This window comes from Channa argus, chromosome 16 (genome assembly GCF_033026475.1).
Source record: "Channa argus isolate prfri chromosome 16, Channa argus male v1.0, whole genome shotgun sequence".
Taxonomy (NCBI): Eukaryota; Metazoa; Chordata; class Actinopteri; order Anabantiformes; family Channidae; genus Channa; species Channa argus.
The window spans coordinates 2273017-2298037 of NC_090212.1; the positions used below are offsets into that span (position 1 = coordinate 2273017).

Below are 25021 nucleotides of genomic sequence, written 5' to 3' on the forward strand. Positions count from 1 at the left end.
AATGTTTGTGGTCTATCACATTCTGAGCAAGCACTAAGGCAACGGTGCGGAGACACTGTAACGGAAGCAGCCTTCAGGAGAAGCAGGCATGGGGGGGATGGTTGGGGTGCATTTCTGCATCTACATCTACATTTCTCCACACCACCCATGGTTCAACTCATGCATGACTAACCAGATGATTTTTACTAAGCTCTGCTTTCCTTTAAGACTTTATGAAAAACCCCACACGTTATGACATGACTATTTTGATTCCTCTTTGTGGTCAGACTTCACTTGTTTTAAACAAAGTTGCCTAATTGTCACTGTGTGTGTGTGTGTGTGTGTGTGTGTGAGAAAGGAAAAAATAGAGCGAGAACTCTCTGCAGACTTACTCTATCCTCAAGCTTTTCAGTTTTACTTGTAGCCAATTTGATTGGTGAACAATATTCTCTGCCTCCTGAGCCTCAGCCCCTGACTATGTTGGACTGGCTTTAGCTTTGACTACAGGTCGCATTTAGCATAAGCTCATTAGAAGCAGATTTAGTGAATATTTTACACCAAAGAATGATGACAAGTTTCAAGACAGTTCAGCCTTTGTTTTGTCTTGCTGTTTTTCTCATCTCCCCTCATCTCCTTCTCAACTGTGACCTTTAACCCTAAAATGGCCCAAGTTTAAAATGACTTCTTCTTACTGGACGAAAGCAGAAGCCAGGAGCAGCTAATAGTGCCAAGATTAATACACATGCTGCTCCCACACACATACGCGTTGTCTTGCATGAGGAGTTCTGTGTCGGCCATAATTTATTCTGTGGAAAGCTCAACTGGTTGGACATCATTTAAAAATGTACACATCTGTGTAAATCCCACAAGTCACATTACTTAAATAATTTATAACCATATCATACTAAATTGGTAAAACAGTTTATATTAAAATATGTCCAAGCTAAAGAAATTAGAACTTTCTATTTTAAACTGAGTGAAGGAGAGTGAAGGAATTTTGTAATAAAGCTACACGTTTATCTCCCTGGAGAGTTCCTCAGACTGCTCCTAATAGAGTATAATGTATGAATCTTTGTTTAAAGTTTATTTATTTTCTATCTTGTAGACAAAGGAGGGTATAATGGTGCATGATGTGAGCAGTGTACCAAACTGTAGTAGTGAAGCGGAAACAAAGCAGGAAGACAAAACTTTCACTATACCCATCAATCTACATCTACATCTGGTTGGGTGCAGCCTGATACATGTAAAACTACATGGAGCTGCCACCATGTCCTTCCAAACATGTTTCCCAGTTGGTGTTGGCTTCTTCCCTTGTCCCCAGTTGTATTTGTGATTTTTATGGACAAGGTCTCAAAGTGTGGCCGATGCAAGGAGACTTTCTGGTTTGGGGACCACGGAATTGCTTCTCTGCTTTTTTCTCTTTGCAGTTTGCAGCAGAGTGTAAACTTCCTCATATGAGAGTCAAACGTACTAATATCAAAAGAAAATGTAAAAAAATAGCCCAGAATGGATTATGGTCAATACGGCCACTCGACATGTACCACACACGCACTCACACACATTAAAAATCTGTCTGGACACATTAGAAGTAGGCCCCCACACATTCACACACACACTACACCATAAGCATCTCCAGAGGAAAAATTCAGCTACAAAAACAAATACAATGACACACAAAGGGCCCGTTTGTTTTCCCACACAGTTGTTTTCCTTTTCAGTGCCTGATTCACCTTTATTAATCCCCTAAAACTAATAAACAAAATAAAAGCTCACATTCAGCCAACTATAACATCAACAAGTTCCAACATACAGAAAGAGAGGAGCTGTTAACAGGGAAAGGAAAGTACATCAACTCAAAGTGTAACTATACTGAGGCAGAGACAGAATATATGATCCTTTCACAAAGTAATAATTTCTAATGGTAATCGATTGTAATGTTTCTGTTTGTGATTTTGCTGTTTTCTGAAATGAAATGTTTATGAATGAATGCAATGTAATGCAGCAGCAACTACACTGGCAGTGTTTACTTGCACCTGAGTAAGCAGGTTCCTTGTAGACACTAACTTTCTCGGGGGGTTGGGCACCAATTCTACAACCCTAGTAAAATGTGTGTTTACATGCAGTAGACCAGTAATGTCATTTCTCATCAGCATCGGACTTATTTTGGATGCATTTCTCACAGATTTTAACTGTATAGTCACAAAAAACGCTTCTTTGTGATTTCAATCTGCAGCATTTTGTCATGCACATGTACTGTTGAAGAAAGGTTATGTGTATATGCGGCAGAGAAACTGGTGTTCTGCAGGAGAAAATCGCCAACCCTGATTATAAAAACTAGGTTTCCTGTTTACGTGGCACTTAAGAAATCAGCTTTCCAATTGTAATCTGGCTACTTAAGAATCATTGTCTGCAGTGCACAAGACAGCCAGCGTTAGAAACTTGTGCAAACAGATAGCAAAGCTCACCAGTGTGTTTTAATCAGGGCTGTGAGTTAACTTACGTTAACCAAACAACTATGACCTAATGATAGGAGGACCACAGTGTTTGTTGCTTGGTTAGTCCACAGAACATAAGAAAAAAGGCCTTGCAACAGGGTGAGTGGCCTTTTTTGGTACCACACTTTTTACACTTTCATTTATTTTCTTGAGTAGAAGTCTGTAGGACAACGTACAGTAACTTATATCAATGGCCTCAATGGCAGTCAAGTCTTTGAATTCATTTAAGGAATCCTCCTTTTTCATAACCTAAGGAGGATGGCTTTCTGGTTCTACCTCTTTCCCTCATACTGTAATACAGGAGTTTCTCTATCTCGTTCATTCTGCTTTTCACTTCCTGTGATTTTCACATCATGATTTTCACAAGATGACAAACAACCTGTTCTCACACTCAAAACTGGATTTACTTACAAAAGCAATTATAGGACAATTGTATTGCACTGGTTAATATAGATGCAAGAAATATTTTATTAGACCTATTTTACACCTTATCTAGTGACATATTTCAGCTGCTTGGGGGCGGAGGCCAATGCCCTTTCTGCCTCCCTGCAAACTCTTTGCATGTCTGCTTGTTTTAAACGTTTTAAAGCTAAAGCTGTGTATTTTCTGGTTGATAATATCGTTAATAATTACTAATATTATCCATCCATTACCTGTAACCGTGTCTCCTGTCATAGGGCTAGAGGCAGGGTCCACCCTGGACAGGTTACCAGTTCTTGTCAGAGCCAACACAGAAATACACACACACACACACAGACAGCCATTCATACTCACATTCAAACGTATGGGCAATTAAGAGGCACCATTTAAACTAACATGCATGTGGAAGGGGAACCAGAGTATTTGGAGGTTGATGAGTATTGATTCATACAGCATAGAAAAAAACAAAAACACTGAAGGAGGAAGTTGTTAAATTTCAGTCGTGTTCTGCATTTTCACTGGACGGGCAACTTTATTATTCAATCCCCAATTTTACATATCACATTAATAATGCCCTGTGCAAATAAACACTTTTTTTAGACAGGTCATCAAACATCAGTAAATCCGTTTTACAGCTGCATTATAAATACTCAAGCTTCAAATTTAGCACATGCATTGATTCATGGACTGGTCATCATGTGCTTGGGATGTGTCTATAATGTAGATGGGATTACAACACCACTTCATTTAAAGCTTTTATTGCATTTGTTCTGCTACTGCCAATGTCCATGCTGTGTTATCTCATAGGGTCAAACATTGTATACATCTGAATGTCAAAAAGAGCTGCGGATGGATTTACAAGCCTGTGTTGCATCATTGGCATCACTGGGAAAGAGTTTTTACCATAAGTTTACTGGAAATACACATTTAATTGCTTCTAGCAGAACAGATGAAGCAGTTTCCTGGAAGCATATTTATTTATCAAAATGTACTTTCACACATTTACTGTCATCATTTTAAAGGATCACTGCTTGTGGCTACTTTTCTATGGAGCCCAGATACAGGGGATCATGGTGGGTTGTATTCTTTTGTGCTTATTATATATATACATATATAGTTTTCCCTCACAATTCCCTGTGATCCATAAAGAAAGGTCAACTTGTATTATCGTCTCCAACCTTTTACTGTATGTAGTACATGATCTCTGTATGTGACGAAGTTTCAGGACAAATGTGTTCACTCTCAGCTGTGGCTGCTCTGTATCATTGTAACTACATCGTTACCAGGGCGAGTTAGATAATGCAGAGACCAACTGAGAGCAGCTGTAGCTCTTATTTTAGCCCTAGCTATAGTAGGCATGTGCTTAAGTTGTTATGAGTTTGTAGTTTATGATGGTGAAACAGTAACTACTGAGGGTGTATTAAACCTCTCACCCCCTGTGAAGCCCAGAAGATCACACATACTACCCAATGACAATTACGAAATAGGACATTGAAACACTCATGATTTAACAAATAACGTGGTAGTTTTCTCCTTATTTCCACCCACACTGGGGTTTCTAGCTTCTTTACTGTTTATAGTGGCTTATAACTGATGATCAAAGTCCGAGTAAACCAATTTTAACTGGTAATCGAGTTTCCCTTCAAAGAGTCAAGATCCAAACTCAAGCTTCTCATTTTATTCAGTACGATCAGTCACTGGGACCTCTTAATGAGTTTAGCCTCACACTGAATTGTAAAGTGAAAATGTACAGAGACCTGACATGAGAGGTTCATTCTGAGCTTTCATTAATCATCTGAAAGAGAAAAGAAAATGTTTCCCCTTCAATGCCAGTGGATGATGATGATGTAAACTCAGCTGGGTGGACAACAGGCTCTCATTAGTGCCACTGTCAGACTGAGCCCTACAGACCATGATCAGCCTCTTACTCTCCACTCACTCTTAGTCTACTTCATCTTTGTTTGGGATTTGGTCTTGTCATTTGAATCCCGCTGCCCTGAGGCGTCTGTTAGCATGGTCCCTGATTGGTCCTCGGAAAATTTTAGCTGGTGCTCTCTTTAGTCTGTGTTTTGGCTCAGCTTCTCCATGGCTATCACACAGCTGGGCTTTCCATCACCGTCCACACAGTTGTCAGAGTGTGTGTTACCTTGTACAGTTAGGGATGTAACAGTTTTTTCATCAGTCTGTGTGATCAAATTCGTGTTTTTGCCAGCAGGGTCTGTTTTAGCATTGCTGAGCGTGCTTGTGTGTGTGAGCAGCGTAACTGTTGGGCAGCCGTTGTTGTCGTCTGTGGCAACCTCGTTGGAATCTGTAGCCGGATTTGTTGGACTCGCATTGCCACGGCGACGGCAACAACAGAGTACCCTGGAAACTGGTTTGAATAGGGCTCTGTACAGGCCGTGGCGGGCACTTTCACTGACAAAGCAGTAGAGAGCAGGGTCAGCCAGACAGTTGAGGGTAGTCAGCAGCAATGATAGGTGGTAGTAGTTGAATATTCCTGCAAATAAGAGACAGGCCGGTGTCATTTGGGTCATTTAAATTCGTAGTAATTGTAATGCTTTCCAAACGTGGCAAAATACCTGTAATAAAGTTGCAGTCCCGCTCCAGCAGGGTGCGTACTAGCAGGAAGATGTGGTATGGGGAGAAGCAGACAAGGAAGATGAGAATGGTGCTGCTCACTAACTGCCTGATCCTTATCTTCTGATCGGGCTGCGTCCCTGCACTCCGACCGACAGCACGAAGGACACACAGGTAGCTGATCTGGACAGAAACAAAACAAAAGTTGGCAGCTCCATCAGGATCATGGATAAGAAGACAAACTATGCTTCGCACTTCCACTTTACTGCCTTTCTTCCTTCTTACTTTATATATTATTTTTCCTTCCGTTTAGTTTGGACAGCCTGTCCATTTACCATGACCAAAGATGACGGTTTTGTGAGTTCCTGTCTTTATTATAACCATCACCTCTTCTCCCAGGCAATAACCCTTCTGCACGTCAGTATCATGGATGCATTATAAGAACTGGACACAAGGTTAAAGAATGGTCCACAACCACTCCTGTATAATAAAGCTTTATAAAAATTGCTGCCACAAAAATGAGCCAGATGATCCTCACATTTTTGGTGTTTTGGGGCCCATAGAGCAGCCCCTTCCAATTATACGCCTCGGCTCTTTACACACCCTAAACTTTTAGACTTTGGAGCCTATCCTAGACCAAACCAATCAAGTACTGAAAAATATGTCAATTTTGTTGATTTGTGACACCATTTTACTGCTAGTTCAATTACAGTGAAAAACACTTTTTGAGCCAGTGTGCATCACACGGTCAACGAGAAGCTTGATGCAATACCAATAATAGGCAAAACACCAAAATTGCTTTACTGCAATATCACTATCAGATTGAGATTTGACACATTTTATCTGAGTATGTTGCAACAATAGAATAAACTAACTCAGCAATGTCAGTTACACGACTCTAGAGAATGTGAAGTTACATCACACTATGTTAAAAGTTGGGGGATGTGATGCCATGTTGTTATCAATTTGGTCTTTGCCTACTAGAGGAGCTTGGCTACCTGCACATCTGTTGCTTGGCTAAAAAGTTTGCATTGTTCAAAATTGATGGAGATGGGAAGAATTGATGAGGAAGAAAATGGACCCTTGAAAAAATAAATTGCAAACTAAATTTGTGGAAAACTAAAAACCATAAATACATGAACAGTTTCCCAGTGGCTCTGAGTGATATCGGAAAATATTAGCGACCAGAAACTACAGGAATACTGACTTTTCTTTTCTTTACAACAGTATTGGGACTTTGACCTTTGCACTTTACTTTTACTAATTACCCAAGTGATCACCTACAAATGTTTGTCTGGACATTTACATTTTTTCCAAACTCAGGTTGAATAACGCAAACAGAACAGACGCAGTCGGAGACACTGTCCTATAATCCATCTTCAGACTGCATGTCAGCTTTAATCCATTACCAAATCAACTCAAATCTCATCACAGTCTTCAAAAATGAAATGTATATTGGACTAAAAGCCATTAGTAAAATTGTATCCTACCAAGAGAATGGCCAGCGGAAACATGAAGCCAACAATGAAGCGGTAGTAGTTGATTTTGTACTCCCACTGCTGGATGGGGTAATGCTCAAAGCACACTGACTGGTTTCTGTGGTCTCTGCTCAGTTCTTTATGATGAAAGAAAACTACACCGACTGCGATCTCCTTCATCCAGACAATAGCACTGGCAACCCACGCTGCACTCATGGACCGCAGGGATGCGAACCTGGAGATATGGAAATAACACAATGACAAAGCAGGAAATTAGTATTGAATTATGGTGGAAATATGTATGATTTGCTATTAATTCTGTATGTTTCATTGTATAAAAATACATTTATGCAGAGAATTGTGTGTATTTTTTAGTTCCACCAATTAAAAGTTTTGTATGCTTTTTAGCACAAATGATACTACATCTATACAACCCAGTCTGCATCAGCATGGAGTAACAGGGGTCACAGGTTAGAAGAACTGAGGGGCGAGCAACCATCTGATTACCTTAGCGGGTGCACCACAGCCAGGTAACGATCCAGACTGATGCAGCACAGGAAACCAATGCTGATGTAGATGTTCTCATAGAGCAGGAAGCCACACAGCTGACACAACCATTCCCTGTGACGCCAATCATCATCCTGAAACACGCATACGACAAAGTACAAGACTGGAAGATCACCAGAGGTCTACAATCGGTATTGCAGGTCTACTGCAAGTGTTGCAGGATTGTGTGTACATTTACCATGTGCTGTGACTACTGTACAGCATGTAATAACCTACACATAATGCAATGTATAAAGTGTTAACGTATGTAACATTTAAAAAACAGGCATTTTAATGGTCAGGTAGGAAACCAGATAGATAGATAGATCATTTTATTGTCATTCAAATATAAGTTTCCATTTGAACGAAATTTGGTTCCAATGGCTCCACAATAGTTATAAACTGTCTGTACATAAAATTGACAAAAATGGACAAATAATAGAAAATCTATGTTCACAGACAATGTTTGCGCTGAGTCCAATGTGCGTCTACTTATGATGAAATTGGATTATTGCATTAAATAAAAAATACTGCATAAATAATAGGATACCTGTGTACAATCTATAGGGATAATGTTCAGGTATTGTACTTTAGTTTGTTACATAATACAGCAAAAGTTAGAATTCATTCTAATACATTTTGTTCTGCAATTCTAACATTACGTGCAGCAATTCTGTGTTTCCTCACTGCTGTGCAACAAAAGGTCAATCCCTGACCTTATATGGAGAGACAATCAGCAAAATCAAATATGCAGTATGACAGACGTTGTTCACCTGAAAGAAGTACTGCAGCCACAGTGGTAATGATGCCAGGTACAACAGATCAGACACTGTGAGGTTCAATAGATAAACTCCAAGCTCGTTCTTTTGCTTCAGCTGTAGTGCAGCGTGGTACAGAGAGTACAGGTTGCAGGGAAGACCAACCTACAGACAGGAAGACGATTCAGTGTGACTTAGATTCAGTTTGATTATGTGTTAACTGTTTTCTTCATCACTGACCTCCTCCTCTTCTAGAAACAGCTGGCTGCATTTAGACTTTACACTTACAAAATGCATCCCAACACTAGCACAGCACAGGCTACCAGGCAATGACTGGATGGGTGCTATTTAAATATTATCCAAATTTGCCTAAATTGGATTTTTCACAAACAAGTATTTGTTGTTTAAAAATTCAATTAATGAAATAAAAAAGCTGTAAAACTATTACATACACTTACCAATAGTACAAGGATGTACACAGAGGAGAAGAGGTACTGGTGGATTTCATGGCTGATGGTGCAGTTAATCACATCCTCCTCAGACATATTGGCCAACATCGCATCTTACCGCACTACTTCACCTTTTCAATGCACTTGTGAATCTATTAGGGCCTGCTCACACATAATAACCTTGATGCACGCACACACACACACACACACACACACACACACAAGTCCTTATGCTGGTTGGAGCAGCTTAAACGTCTCATAGTGTGAAGTATTTGTCTTGTTTGATGGAGAGGTGCAGATTCATCTGGCCACTGTGGAAAGAAGAAGAATCGATGTTAGTAGATTATAAACATTTTACTGTTGATAAGATTTGGTTGTGTTACTGATACAGTATGATGGATATGATGCAACATGATTCATTTTAGGGCTTAACAAGACTGAAAGTTTACACCCATGCTGGCAGCTCTGAGGATGGACAGAAGCTACAATAGATGACAATGGCAATATGCCCGTGTTCAGCTGCTAGTAGTTTACCAGTATAATGTTTTGTTGTTGCTTTTTGTTGCTCTGTTCTTTTCTCTCTCCACTTTCCACTCACCCCAACCGGTGAAGGCAGATGGCCGCCCACCCTGAGCCTGGTTCTGCTGGAGGTTTCTACCGTTAAAAGGAGTTTTATCTCTCCACTGAGGCCTACGGCTTGTTCAAGGGGGAATTGTTGGGTTTTCTCTTAATAGTCTTTATAAGTCCATCTTTATAGTCTTCACTTTTTTCTGTAAAGTGCCGTGAGATGACTTTGTTGTGAAGTGGCGCTATATAAATAAAGTTATATTGAATTTAAATGTTTAATTTAAAGTGTGCAGTATGCTTCTAAATGCAATCTGTTTCAAATCTTAAGAAAAAGTGATTGAGATTGTTAGCAAACGCCCTATAATAAAGCACTATGGGAAGGGACAGAGATATTAGAAATGAAAGTAATAATGTTAAGAATGCTAATAACAACAGATAATAACAATTTAAGGAGTGTGATAACAAAGCAGGTAGACTGTCCAACAGATAAACTCTGACATCCATCTGTATAACAACAACAGTATCATTGGTTCACCCTATGTAGATTTATTCTTCATTCATCATTGATTTAAGCTGCTCTTTCTTTGGTTGTGGTAACTTTCAAGTGAAGAAACGTCTTCCTGTGGAAGTCATGACTGTATCTTTTTCTTAGAAGAAATGTCCCTTTAGTCACAATTGAACTAATATGGGCAATGTCTATGACCAAGCAGTAAACTTCCTGCATGTGGTGATATTAGAAATTTCAAGTGCACACATCCTCCTTTAAAACCCTCCTTTCAAAACATTTCAGGTCATTGCGAAAACAAAAGTGAACAGAGGACACGATGAGAAAAGCTCCCATGCTGAAAACACTTGGGTTGGTACTGTGGGCTGCCAGGCCAAAAAACAAGAAGTGTTTCTCAAGCGTTTTTATTCCCCCAGATATCTCTGTGAGAAAAATGTGCAGTCACACTCATGAAATGTGAGAAATTTGTTGCAGAAAAATTAGTAACGTGGCTGATATACACCCAGGCCTTCTGCGTGATCTATAAACAGTAATCAAATTACACTGCAATCTCCAGAGAACTGGTGGTTGCATCATTTGCCAAAACCTGCGACACAGAACTGCAACATCTTTCATCCAGCATTACTGCAACATCCTGCATCAATGCAACCATCAGGAGACCAATGGGCCAGAACCACTGAAGTTACTGTTCATATTTCTTGTTTGAAAGAAGTCAAACAAGACAAGAAGGAGATGCACAACCACCATAGAAAAAAACAGCCAAAAAGGTAAAAACATAAGAGAAATGTATTAAAAGTGGACACAAAAAACACCATAATATTTTCTCTGTTATACTTTAAATAAATTCTGCGACGAGATTTTGCAACTTTTTTGTTTAGTTACTGCTACAATGAACCAAAGTCACTGTTCCCCTATTTACTGCTGTAACAGGGGGAAGCTGCTCAAACATGGGAATTTCTATATTATACACATGAAATATTAAAGCAATTCTGTTGATTTGTTTCTTTTTTTTCTGATCAAAAATACCAAAAAATTACTGATAAATACAGAGACGTGTGAGAGAGAGAGAGAGACAGAGAGAGAGAGAGAGAGAGAGAGAGAGAGAGAGAGACAGAGAGAGAGAGATCTCAGGGTACATGAAGCTGTTCATAGAACTTTATTTTAAGCTTGACCTCAAATACGCTCGATGCAACATGACGGACATGTTTGACTTTCTTTCTCACACTGTTCATGCTGCGTGTTGTTTGCTGTAGACCTGATAGCAGAGTATTGCAGTCTGATCTGCTGGATATTAAAGCAGAAAAATACAAATATTAAAATGCGCAGTTACCAAACAAAATTGTTAACACAACTGAAAATGTTTACAATTTTTATTCAGTACACTTGAAAATATTGATATACAGTTTTTGCTTAATTTATGTTAGGAATCTGATATATAAAACATAGGGACAATATCGTCGTAAAAATGCTTTACTGTATGCACATATGATCCCAGTAGTTCAGCACACAAATGCAGGAAAATTGATTTGAATTCTAAAAATACGCTCTGGGTTGGGTTTCCGAGTTTGTAGCACGAGTCCCAAAACTGGAAACACGTTGGTTGTGTGACACCTGTGTTGCGCATGTGTCAAAAACACAGCTACCCTTTTTGCATCAGTCTGAGATTCAGCTCACTGTGCTGGTTTTATGGTCCTTAGCTGGATCTTCTTTGTTCACTCTTACAGGGCTCACAGCAGTTTCAGTCACTACAGGCCCTAGTTTTCTGTTTTCTCAGCGCTAATTTTAACCATGTTGTACCGTTCGAGTACACGATGGCTACAAAGGCTACATTCATGTGAGAACCCCCTGTTTTAGTTCTATCTTATGTAAGCAGTAAGGCAAAAAAATGAAACAGGTATTTTCACCACCTTGGATGTGATTATATAATGACATATAGTCAGAGTGTTGACAGTAATTCAGGTGCATAATTCAGTTTTTTATACCACGGCAAACTCTTCACTTTTAGTCTCAGTTTGAAACATGGACATATCATAGCATCACAACTAGTCAGGCAATACAGCTCAACTGATATCAGTATGATATCTCACCCCGCTCATCTGTGGCAGAATCAACAAATAAAAGTGTGTAGGGGTGCAGATGAATACATTTTCCATAGAGAAGAAATTTCCATAACTAAAGGTGGGTTGACTTGACTCATATCGAAGGCACCGTAACCATCTGTGCCTTAATCTGACCGGTTTATTTAAAAGAGACAGAGACAAAAAACAATATGATGCTTGTGGTTTAAGTGTGTTGTGTTTAAGTGGCTCTAAATGGTTTTTATAGTATGTTATTATGGAGCCATTCTAAAGATGTTAGGGTGCTGAATGCCAAAGCAAATAAAAGGAAGAGGAGGGTGAACGCTGAGGTTTTACTGTCCATTGACTCTGCAACTGGACTCATTCATAAATTCAGCTCATTTTATTGACTTGTTTATTCAAAGAGCATGAATGAAAGTAATGGAGAACAAACTCCTATAAATTTATTTAAAAAGTATCACTTCCATCCCTGTTGCTGTTATTGAAAATTTCATAGAACCATCCAACTGCTGACATATGGAGCCACCTGGGAACCTGTGTGATGAAAACACGCATATATATCAGCTGCCCAGAGGAGCATGATTTGCATCAGGACAATGAACCAGCACCTAAAGGCCCATTTCCACCATATAGAAACATATTATTCTGTGGTTTACACCAATATAAACAATACAAAAGCATCCAAAGAGGTTTCTCGTAGTGATGTTGTTGTTGCTGCAATCCGACACAAGCAAAAACACACACATAGGGAAAATGTGTGGGAGATGGCGGCGACAGACCTACAGAAAATCAACTCCTGATGGTGACTTCAGGCTTTAAAGTCCTTTAATGATCAGATTAAATTTAAATTTTCTTTAAAAAAAAACCCACCGTTTGTTTCCTTTCCCTCTCTTTGAGAGTGTTGTTCATGTCATTTTTGTACAAAACCTACAACAGGATTTAAAATCTTCTTTCCCACTTATGTTCCTGGATGGATTCAGGCAACTGAGCAGCTAGTCAACATTATATCACTGATGTTTTTATGAAAATACGATGTGTTGTGCCCCCTTGGGTTTTTACCTTTTTAAATGTTTTCACCTGTTACCTATCACTTGAACCCACTCTACACACACAACTTCCTGTTTCCTTTCCCTCTCACATTCTGTTTATTCTCTGTTTAACTGGTCAGTTTTTTTTAAACCCTGCTCTGACTCAGTTCACCTCCTTTTTTTGTCTTCCTGTGCTCGGTACACTCTCCAGCCCACTAGGTATTTTCCATGCATCTATGGAAATGCCCCGAAATATCTTAAAGAACTCCCCCCAGCACAATCTACAACAAGACCCCTTCGCTCCACCAATACTTATCGTCTCTACCCCGACAGAACCAAACTCTTTCTGGAACCCCCTGCCCGAGAACCTAAGGGCAAGACTTTTATATGCTTTATATGCTCAGAAAAGCATATTAATGTTATCATTACCTTTTTGAAATGTATTTGATGTTTTATATGTTTCTGTGCCTTACATGTTTGTTTGGGGGGGGTGGGGGGGTTTGTGTTTTATTCTTGCTTTTAATCAACTTGCGTAGCACTTTGAGATTTGAGATTGCCGACAAATGTAAAGTGCTTCATAAACAAAATGAATAATAATAATAATAATTATTATTATTATTATTATTATGTTGGACAGACCTGCTGGTGTTACAGAACCTGCCTGTCTGTTATCTGCCTGCACAACCTGAATTCAGCCGTGGTCCCTTGTCTCTGCCCGCCCCCCATTGAACCTCCACTGTAGCTGGACCAGCTTGAGCATTTTGGACTTGGACATGTAAAGTAAACTGAAGAGGAAGTCTCTTCAGAGTGTGGTTTCCTCCTCCTGCCTGCAGAAAGAGTTCCCCTCCACATCCTCACCTTTTGATGTCAATATTCACCCTGAATAACCATATCCTTTACAGCAGATGTATATATGCACACATAGACATACTGTGCACATAAAAGCCACTTTCTGAACCTAACTAAACAGATAAGTAAGAGGCTTTTATTATGGTTATTGTCTCAGCAGACCCTGACTGATGCAATGAGCTTCTCCTTTCCTAATCACACACGTCTTAGGACATATGCTGTGGTTGTTGAAAGGATGCAACTGTATCAGAAAGGTCCAAAATATTGGTCTGCATCAAGCAAAGCAAACAAGAAGATTGGGGTTAAAGACCTTTTCGAGACCTTAACCCTATTGAGAATCTTTGGAATGCACTGAAAGACTTTACACAGTGGTCTGACTCTCCTATCATCGATACAAGACCCTGGTAAAAAATTAATGACACTGTGTACAGAAATAAATGTGGTGTCATTGTCTTAGTTCACTAAAATTATGCAACAGCAAATGTGTGCTGTAATCAAAGCCAATGAGTTTTTTGGGGGGCTGGCCAGTGTATTTGTATATGTTTAGCTGATGTAGTTTTACTTTCTTCAGTATAATAAATTATTTATTTATTGGTTTTGGGAAAGATTGAACTCTGTGGACATTTTTTAATTTTTTCCTCATCCAAATAGATAGATGGTGGAAGGACGTAGGGTGTCATTGTGCTGCAGATTCTAAAGCCCACCAAAGCAACGTTACCCTTTGATCATGTCTTTTTTTTTTCTTTTCTTTTTTTAATATTGATCAATTGGCTTATGCTAATGTAAATTTCTACTGTGCATAAAAACTGCTGTCCAAATAAAACTTACTTGACCTGAAGGTCTGATTGGACCAGATTGGTAAATTGAGAGGTTTAGCAAATACAGTACCTGCCAAGAACCACAAAGTTCCCACCACTAAATTCTTATATACTAGATTCAATACATCCGTGACAATCTAGGCATGAGGTGTGGATAGATAGGATTTCCCCTTCACCCCAACTGTTTTTTTGAACATTTTATAATATATTCTACACTACGTCAGTACACTCTGGACACATGCCCCTATGGAAGATTTCCAGTTCTCAGACTGAACTTTCAGCTTAATTAATCATCTTGACTGCAGAATCGATAACTCAACAAATTACCTCGTGATCAGCACCTTCACATATTTCCCTGGGGCTGCTGCAATGCTATTGCTTCTCTGTGATCAGTGATCCTGACAACTGTAACCGTGGCAACAGCAGCAACCTGTAAATCAGGCCCTGGCAGCATGATAACACAGCTGTCTATCTAGCTCTGTCACATCTTTTGAGCTATATGTTCATCATTAATGACATCTCCATCAAGCTCATCCCTAAAATACAGTCAGTCAGACTCACTTAGACAATTTGAATATTTTGTAAAAAAAAAAAAAAAAATACACATGCTTTTGTCTCTAAGACTATGGGTTTGACATAATGAAGAATATAATGTGATCTAAAAGTAATTTAAGTAAAAGGTAGACAATCATGATATAAACAAATTCCTTGCAAATTACAGGACGTTTGTGTGTCATGTAACCACAGCATCACTTTGTCTTGAACTAGTAAACATGGCTGCACCAATCACTGTGTGTCTGATTCACTTTACGGGACAGCACCGATTATGCCTACGTTCCTGGAATGTGCTGTTGTGTAACAACACAAGTAGATGTGAAATGTCTTTAGGCTTTGGTCTCATGCAGTGGGACTTCAACATCACTGTGGGGAGTTCAACATCACATTGGTCACAGAGTTTGGAAGGATATATGTTGATATTATAATTATTATAATAAACACACAACAAGTGGAAACTTGAAGCAGATGAGCTACAGCAGCTGAAGACCAATAGTAGACTTGAATAATCTCACTATGTCTTATTAGTGTTGATTTGTGCTCTAACAATGGGAGGGTGGGCTGTTGGTGGTGTAATAGCGTAAGGGCTACTTTCTTGGCACACTTTGCCTGCTTTGGCAGTTCTGAAGGCAGAGGGGGTCCAACCCAGTAATAGTATATAGTGACAGCTTTTGGCTTAACCATTCAGGGGTCGCCACATAATGTGAGTGATTTGGCATGAGTCTTTACACCCGGATCCCCCTCCTGTTGCAACCTTCCCAATTTTATCTGGGCTCAGGACCAGCAAAAAGCTGGTCCTTGGTGCCTGGGTGGGGCCACACCTGGTGAGGAGGCATCAACCCCACAGCCTTCTGTATCCCAACCCGATGCTCCACCCATGCTCCACCAGGTGTCGTATAACCCAGAACTATCTTCATCACCTGCTCAGCACAGCAGAAACCGTCTCTTGCAAACGTGTTCTAGCTGATAGAAATGATTATATATAGGTATCTGTGAAACCTGTTACGTAAATCCTTCAACCAGAGATTCCTATCTGTAAAAAATGCTCCTCTCTGTTGCTATTTGCAAGATTGAAGCAATGACAATGTAAACATTAAACAGACAATTTACTGTGATGCACTAACTGACACGAGTGAATTATCAAGAATAGGTTCAGATTTTTCTGAATTTTTCCAGACATAAGTTTCATTTGAATTCTTTTATTTTTCAGTATTTTCATGTAGGCATTAGTTCATTGCAGAACTCAATACCTGCAAAGTGGTTGAACAGCTTGTAACAATCTGTTATGCATCTTGTGGATCTTTAATGGACAAGTGATAGAATTTCTGAGTCAGTAAAAACAGTAAGGTCTTAATCACACTGCCTTGTGGGACAGTGAAAGTCAGAGTGTGAGCATAAGCTCACACTTTTTCCTGTCACTGAGATACAGAAAACCACTGACAGCCTTTACTCTTCTTAGCTACTGAGCTTCTGTTCTGTGTTCTGTGTCTACAATGAACTAAGGACCTCTGATGGTACAAACACACATTTTTACTTTTCAGAGATCAACAAAGGATTTTGTGCAAATGACAGACTTTTGCAGGTCATCCACTTATTTAATGTTTTGCAAATGTCCCAAAGGAACTGAGACACCAAACGACCACAACATTTATTAAATACAGACACTAAATGATCCGTAAGAGATGTAAAATTATCACAAATTTCTGGGTTTTTCAAAACCTGTACTCCTTGGCACATTTTTTCATAAAGTGTCCATGTTCCCAGGAAAATCACATACATTTTTCCAGCAGGTTGTTGGTTATTTACTGAATCTCTCCTTTGATTTCCTGTCTCCAGCACAGAAGATGCAGGGTGACATGTATCTTATGTCATCCTGATTAAGTAACAGAGGTTCACCTTGAACATCACGTGTTCTGCATGAATATGCTTGTGTGTGGAGATGATCCATTCAGACTCCCATGACAATTCCTGCCATCTCATAACTTTCTGCTTTCCCAACAACCTTATGAACTTAATTATGTGAGCTTCAAACAGCTAATTAGCGATTATTCACTGGTGTAAATAATAAATCCAAATCACACAGGCTTCAGAATTCCCTCCATCTGACGCCATGAACAGTCAACAAAGTCATCTGGATTCCTTTCTTCTAATGACCTGCTATGAAGGTAAATCAACTGGGACGATGCATTTTCTCCTGAGCTTAGTGAGATTAGACCTCTGAGATGATATATGATGTGATTTGATTTGCACTACGTCATAGCTACAGATAGTATATCCCTCACTCAGCAGTGCTGGGCCTTCACAGTCAGACCACCGAGGCTGCTCGAAGCATCACTCTGAAGCACCAGGATTTAGGACGTCAGTGATGGTCGTGCTGATGACACTAAAACACTAAAGCTACAATGGCATCAACACAGAGTGAGCAAAAAGACTGGATGTTGGTGTTATTAGCTTTGATGAAATATGCTATTAAACAAGTGTGTTTTTAAAAGCTGATTTTTATGTTGGGACTCATTATTATTATTATTATTTTTTTTTATTTATGTCTGCACAATCACAAAAATGTCAAATGTCGATTCTACTAAAACAATGAAAACTTGTTCCCTTTGACAAGTACAAATACAGTGTACACTATTAATGATTTAACTTTTTTATATCCATATTGATGGTTCACTGGTTTGTAATAAGGTGAATGACATCTTCAACAGTGGCTTCACGTTAGAGTTTTGCTAGAACTGCAGAACACAGCTGAGGTTCATAGACCTATAGTCTCTCTGTACAGAATACATCCATGTTATGGGGGTTAGGTTGGCAAACCCCCCCTACCAGGCAAGGTGGTAAATAACACCAGAAATAACTTACAGAAGTAAGCACTGTACTTTATACTTTACTTCAGAACATTCATTTTTACCTTTACTTCGATATCACTCTGAAGGAAATCCTGCACTTTTTGCACCACTTTGTGGAGCATGTGGAATAAATCTGGATTAGATTAGTACATCCATCAGCAGCATCAAGTTCAATACTGTTTAAAAATTCTTTGGCTTTTATCAGGAAAAAAGTTAAATTAGTCCCCTCATTCACTTAGTGAAGTACTTGTACTTTGAATACACTTTTCCAAGCCTTTCTAAGTACAATATTCAAGACCATGAGTGCACACACAGCTGTCATTGCATCCTAAAGCCATGGAAGAAAGTCTTTATCTTTGTAAAGTTGGATCGTAAACATCCCAACAGTGATGACGACATATACAGTCAGTTGTAATAAGAGATGTCCCTGCCAGTAATCAGTATGTGTTCTTCTGCTTTTTGCCTTTATCTTTACCACTAAACACTAATTGCTGTGGGGTTTGTTGTTTTTCTTATTTTTTTTTTTTTTTGTAGCACTGCATTTCCCAGAGATCACATAGCCCACAACACAAAACAACACTGTGTCAAGTTCTCTTTACTCTTCCCTGACCTGATTCTTTTTAAATGAACGTGAAAAGATTTATATAGAGACAGACACCATAGCAGCTCAAGATAAACCTAAATATTGAAGGCACTGAAACTAGTTTCTGACACAGTGCACTACCAGTCAAGGCCTTTAGCAGTTCTGTTAACCCAAACTGTCGCTGTTAGATCAGTACAAAACTAGTCAACACAAGCACCTAAGGCTTATTAGTGGTGTTAGCAAATGTTGAACATACTTTTAATGAGGAAGTAACATACAGTAGAGTTTTTCACAGCTGAGCTTCAAATTGCTCACTAACCCTGGAGGGGAGCCGCTGATGTTACTGCTACTACCACTGAAGTTGGTTATAAAATGTGACTTGGACTCGGAGTTACAATCCCATTCATTGACAAAAGGTACTGATCCAAACCTTCACCATCCTAACTCAACCCTAAATCCAAGTCCTAACCCTCAAACAGCCCTTTGAATGTCCAAAATGTCGCTGATGCTATAGTAGAAAACACATTTGGGGCTTTGTATTTGAATTCAATAGAATTCAATTAAATTGAATTGTATTTCAAAACTTTTGTGCAGAAAACTAAACACATTATTCATCTCCATCATAAACTTTCCAGCATCCCCATGTACTGTATGAGTAAACAGGCTTTGTAAAATGATCGTGTCCAGAAAATGATTAGCAGCCGTAACTGTATTACACAGCTCAGTATCTTCATATTCCATCTGTGGTTTAATCCTAATGGGGATGAAACTCTATCCAGCTTAGTGTAAATAAGATATGAGCACTCTACATGCTGCACTCAAAACACCTGTGACCACTAAACTCTCAGGCAGAATATGAACTGAGGTGCTCTCAGAGCCAGAAGCATAATTATACTGTGCTCCTGACCCTGACGCTGGGCACAATCGGCTTCTGAGATGAAGGACAGCAACATAGAAAGCACAAAGTAAAAGTCTGTAATTGTTTAAGAATTTCTTTGAATCTTTGCATGTCCCAGAATTACACCCATGCCCATGAAGATGTATTGATTAGATTTTTCTGTCAGATAATGTTATGTTAACTGATGCATCATGTCTATTTCTCAGGCTTTGACATAGACGTGAGAAATCCTCAGGATCCTCTTAAGACCGTCCTCCAGGGCCAGTGGACCACACGGCCCCAGTTCCATTGGAGCCATAAACCCTCTTGACAATCCCTGATACTTGTACTACGACCACTGGGTCCCTTTACGAACCCCTACAGTCCTCTAGTGCCTCAGCTGAATTGTGTTTGCATCCGCACTATCATTACAAACAAGGCTTGAGTTTTTCTGCCAGCCCACAAAGCACAGAGATGGACTTTTTATGGATGGATGAGCTAAGTGGACACAAGGGCCACTGCTCTCTGTCCAACTTGTGCTCAATGTCTGGGCCTAAACCCAGAGGCAAGCTGAAAAAGAAAATGCCTGAATAATCCAGGAAAAGCCTTTTGCAAGTCAAAAGTAATTACACCCAGATCAGTGCAGCAGGAGGTGAGATGCTGAGGAAAACTATTGTATACATGCAGGTCACGTGTTCATTCTCTCTGTGTTGTGATTGCTGATGCAAACTGCTTCTCTATTCATGTCAGTCTAGTTTACTGTGCTTAATCTGAGTCATTCATTGTGAAACAGCCTGATAACATTGTGTCTATTTGTGATGGATGAGACCAGATACAGGCTAAATTAATAAAGCTGCTTGGCGGGATCCTCTTGTTTTTGTAGGCAGGGAGTCAAGGTTTAGTTATGAGAAAATGAAAATGAAGTGGTTATTCATTTTTATGAAGGAGAACGTCTGAATTAGCTGCAGGCCAATGCTGCAGTTCTACCTTTAAGAAGCTAAAACTGCAAACGGTTTCGTGAAACAACTAAAACCAGCCTAAAAACATTGTGTCACTTGCTTTACTTCATTCCGGCTCCACAGAACAATATGTTGATATGTTCACATGTTGTTAATAGTTAATCTTAGGACCTTTTTGTAGCACTTCAAGGGCCAAACCTGCAAAACATTATCAGCCACTGTGCAACCTGCCCCAGCTCCACTTTGGGGTTTTGATTCCAGCCAACTTTAATAAAGTAGTAACAATACAATGTTCTAAATGTTCACAGCACAATGGTTTAGAAAAGTTGAGATAAATCTTTTCATCCGATCATTCTAAACTCATCAGGAGTTATGTCAACTCCTAACTGCAAAACACAATGACATTTTAGAAAAGGGACAAAAGTGCTACAGTGTACAAACCTCCACAGTGATGAGTGTGATGAGTGTTATTGGATACAATGAGGTCATATTTGAAAACTACATGGTTACCTATAAAACATATCAAAACTTTAAAAAGTCCCATAAAAGCAGTCATAGAAGGACTATGAGCCTCTTTCCAACTGTCCGCACACACACACCCACACATGCACCCACGCACGCAGACACACACACACCAAAGACCAACTGTTGTGTTGGCTCCATTTGGCTTCATTTGGATGGACAAGTGGCACTTAAACACACCTCAGCTGTCACAAAGTGCTTCATAAAATAAAGAAATGAGATAAAACACAAAAAGAAAAAAAAAAACATAGGATACTGAAATGCAAATCTCAATAGATGGGTCTTGAACTGCTTTTTAAGAATGTATCCTCCAATCCAACAACAAAGTCCTTAGTCTAGCGGCCACAGGTTCAAAGTCAAGTTGCCTTTAGTTTTGAGTCTGGAGCGAGGAACAGCAAACAGAGCCTGAGACCTTGAAAATCTGCAGGTGACATTATTGCACTCAGGTTCCTGACAATGTGGGGGCTCGTTAGTGATCACAGGAGTCTTATGTTGAATCCTGAATGTAATGGGGAACCAGTGTAAAGATATCAATGGTTGAATAGCAGCATACTAGTTGGCACAGTAAGCACAGGGCCAGAGAACAATTTAATATTTTAAGCACACAAAGAGATCTTTTTTAGGGAGGTGAGTGTGAGTGACAGTACGAATACTGTCATTCAACACAAAGGCAATGATCATTCTCAAAATAAAATCAACTTCGTGGTGAGAGGGAGCAATTTCAATTTCAATCAGCTGAAACACACCGGAAAACTTTTCAGCATTGAGTTGGTTCAGAATGCGAGAGCTGATGTCACACCGACAAGGTGAAGGACTCACAGATCATACGACAAATCAAATAATGTACAATTATCCCCAACAATAGGCTTTTCAAAATAAATGAGATCAATATTTAATCCCAACATAAAAACCAGGGTATGACCATTTTTGTGTTTAGCGCCTTGACACATGTTGACTGAGATTAAAGGTCTGCGGACACATTTACAGCAAAACTGTAAGAAACCATGTCCATGTTCCCTGCTTCTGTGCCCAGTTTCAGTCAGAAACAGATCATCTAAGTTTGATGACAGCCTAAGAATGTGTGATAAATGTTTTGCACCTATGTGCCACCCTGTCAGCCAGATCGCAATATTTGAGCACTGCAAATGCAAAAGCTGCGCCTACGGAAGCGTCAACGCTACAACCAGACGGAAACAAGCTTGCACGGTGCCCCATCAAAGCAACCATTTAATCTGTCCCTTATCTGAGAATATGACAAAGGAAAATGCACACCTGGCCTGCAGCCATGTGTCTGAGGCCCACACTTCAGGGTTATTGCACCAGCTCAACGCAACAGTACGAAGATTAAGAAACATTTGCATGATGGGAAAAAAGTTTGCACATTCTTCAGTAGCATCATTCATCTACAATAATGGACCAGTCTGCGCTGCACGTGCCTGAGGTGAACAGAACTTTATGCTGAACTAAAGCTGCACTGAAAGCTGTGTCCTCACACAGGAACAGTCTATGAATATTAGATGGACTTTTGAGGCCAGTCAACCAGCGAAAAGAAGACCAGCCAAGTGAAGATGACAGCTTTTCCCCCGAACAAGTCCAGTCTGACTCCAGCACCGGTGTCTTTTTCCCCCAAACACCATTGGTGCTAATAATAATGTAATAATAATCCAATAACTCTGCACTTTAGAGGTTGTTCGAGAATTCCAGCCCTGTCCACATCTGTCCCCGTCCACTCCATTCATCGTTTCAGCCGCTGCACAATAGTCACATTCCAACAGGAAGCCGCTGCCACACACTCATCACGACACGCGTTTGAAATGATCAATGAGAATGTGAAGATCCAGCAGAGAATATTAACACGTTTAAATGAAATAACGAGGCTTTGTGTTCTTACCGACTCTCTTCGGGCTGAAGCTGCGCATCACAGCACACTGACCGCCCGCTCTCTCTCTCTCTCTGTTTGTCTCTGGGTCTCTCACCCTCACGCCTGCTCTCTCCTCCTCATGTAAGGTTCAACACTGCCCAAACACACACACACACACACACACACACACACACACCAATCATCCAGTTCCTGCAAACTCTACTCAACACGTACGTCTGCGTGAAGTTGCTGCTGTCCATGTTACAGTCGACTAGAAATATTAACGTCCTCAATCAATGTGTGGAATGTGGAATGTGAATTGTTTAAACAGAGAGTGGTTTTGCTTTGGAGAAAGGTTCATGTTGGCCTCGGAAACTACAGCCTGGGTCATGGCTTTCTTTAAATCCCCCCCCACCATCCCCCATTTGACAAAACACTAAAAATAATGTTTTTTTGAGCCAGATATTTTAAAAATGTATTTATTTATGTTTTCACTGCTACTTAAAGGTGGACAGATAAATAATATATTTGACTGAGGCTCATCCTTCTGACCAATCAGAGAAGTCCAAACATGTAGATATGAAAGAAACCTTCCGGGCATCTATGAATTTCAATTCAATTCAATTCAACTTTATTTATATAGCGCCAATTCACAACAAAGTCATCTCAGGGCACTTTACAGAATAAAGTCAAGATTATAAAGATGTATAAAGAGAACCCAACAATTCCCCCTGGAGCAAGCCATAGGCAACAGTGGACAGGAAAAACTCCCTTTAACGGAAGAAACCTCCAGCAGAACCAGGCTCAGGGTGAGCGGCCATCTGCCTCGACCGGTTGGGGTGAGTGGAAAGGGGAGAGAGAAAAGAACAGAGCAACAAAAAGCAACAACAAAACATCGGGCAAAATGAGGCCCCTGTTAATGATCCCTCTTTTCATTCAGCCTTTTAAATCTGCTGCATGTTTCTCTCTGCAGCCTTTTGTCGCCCATATGTGCAGTCGGAGAGAAAAGTGGTTAGAAGCCTGGTTACACATAAACATGGCAGAGAAATTGGCTTTCTCTAAGAGAAAACTGCCTCGAAAGATCAGGTTTCTCTAATCCCCTACCCTGCATTGTGAGAGCAGCTTTCCTGTTTACATGACAGTTAAAAAATCAGCTTCCTGAGAAAGTCGGATGTGAATGGCACGAGATGCCATGGGCTTCGTCTCAGCATCAGTATTTGATGCTCTGGTTGAGTCTTGTTCAAGCTAAGTAGATTCCCAAAAGTATCATATCATGTCTTTAAGCACTTTAAGTCTTATATGGAAAGCAAAGTTATATTTGACTCCGGCCCCCTTTTCTGATAATTCTTATGACCCCAAATGGTTGTCTGATTTGAGTTTAGTGTTACACCGCTAGTGTGTGGTTAGTTGCTGTCTGAGCGGCAAGACTTCACTGAAAGTTGCAAGCAAACAAACTGAATGAATTCAAATGTGCCAAAAGCTGAAAAAGAGCTGATCATTCTCTGCAAAGTTAATTTAGCCACTTGCTTTGAATGAAGTCACTTTTGCTCCTCCTACAGCCACTTAAGGTAACGTTTGAGGTGACAACAGCCATTTAATGGTGCAGTAAGATTGTTTGGTCATTTTCCTCCATAAGTCTTCACAGTGTTTTTGTAAAGTAGCTAAAAAAAAAAATACTCACTAGATCTCGCTCAAAACTGTGACAGTCTAGTAAAATCGATCTTATAACAGAAAGTTTATTTGTTGTTTTATTTAAACTTCTGTACTTGATTAAATCTCGTCGTAATTTTGTGTTTGTTTGTGCGCACGTGCTCCAGGGATTCAAAATTTCACAGATATGTTTTTGTAGTAATGCCTTTTGCACAGAAACCGGTTGCTTTCCCTCATAAGTTATTTAAGTTTCACATCTCACACACGCACACACACACACACACACACACACACAGAGCCAGAGTTCTACATCTCTGTGTTATCACGTACTTCACGTATCTAATGTAACACTGGATAAATACAGTATCACTGTGCTGACTGACTATATGTTAACATAAACATTGCAGGTCAGTGAATTCACACATCCACCACCTGGGGGACAGAGATGCTTATGGTACCTTAATGTGTGACTGACAGTTACACATCCACATCACCAAGACTTCTACAAAATATCAAACAGGACGGCATTTAAAGGAAAGGAACAAAAATACTGAGGTCAGGGTTGGATGAAACTTGAAAAAACAAGCCTCATAGATAAATGACAGAACATGTGGGCCC

At 39.8% G+C, this 25021-nt stretch overlaps 1 protein-coding gene across 2 annotated transcripts; it reads right to left on the minus strand.

The window, feature by feature from the left end:
* Positions 1-4931: 4931 nt before the first annotated feature.
* Positions 4932-22910, minus strand: LOC137101094 (ovarian cancer G-protein coupled receptor 1). 2 transcript variants are annotated; one of them, XM_067479005.1, is made up of 7 exons: positions 22784-22910; positions 8712-9013; positions 8269-8418; positions 7457-7590; positions 6962-7184; positions 5474-5654; positions 4932-5391 (listed from the first exon to the last, which is right to left on the minus strand). In XM_067479005.1, the coding sequence occupies exons 2-7, from the start codon at positions 8808-8810 to the stop codon at positions 4952-4954; spliced, it is 1227 nt and encodes a 408-aa protein (XP_067335106.1). In that variant the 5' UTR covers positions 8811-9013; positions 22784-22910; the 3' UTR covers positions 4932-4951. The 2 variants fall into 2 exon arrangements, with proteins under 2 accessions (XP_067335106.1, XP_067335107.1); XM_067479006.1 differs by lacking the exon at positions 22784-22910 and adding an exon at positions 10947-13292.
* Positions 22911-25021: the final 2111 nt, after the last annotated feature.

What these genes read in the sequence shown, in the direction of transcription:
- LOC137101094 (XM_067479005.1), bottom strand. Translation starts at nt 8,810, where the DNA reads ATGTTGGCCAATATGTCTGAGGAGGATGTGATTAACTGCACCATCAGC. An exon ending in GGCTGCAGTACTTCTTTCAG is followed by an intron (nt 7,591 to 8,268) that starts GTGAACAACGTC and finishes TGCGTGTTTCAG; the next exon opens with GATGATGATTGGCGTCACAG. An exon ending in GCTGTGGTGCACCCGCTAAG is followed by an intron (nt 7,185 to 7,456) that starts GTAATCAGATGG and finishes CCATATCTCCAG; the next exon opens with GTTCGCATCCCTGCGGTCCA.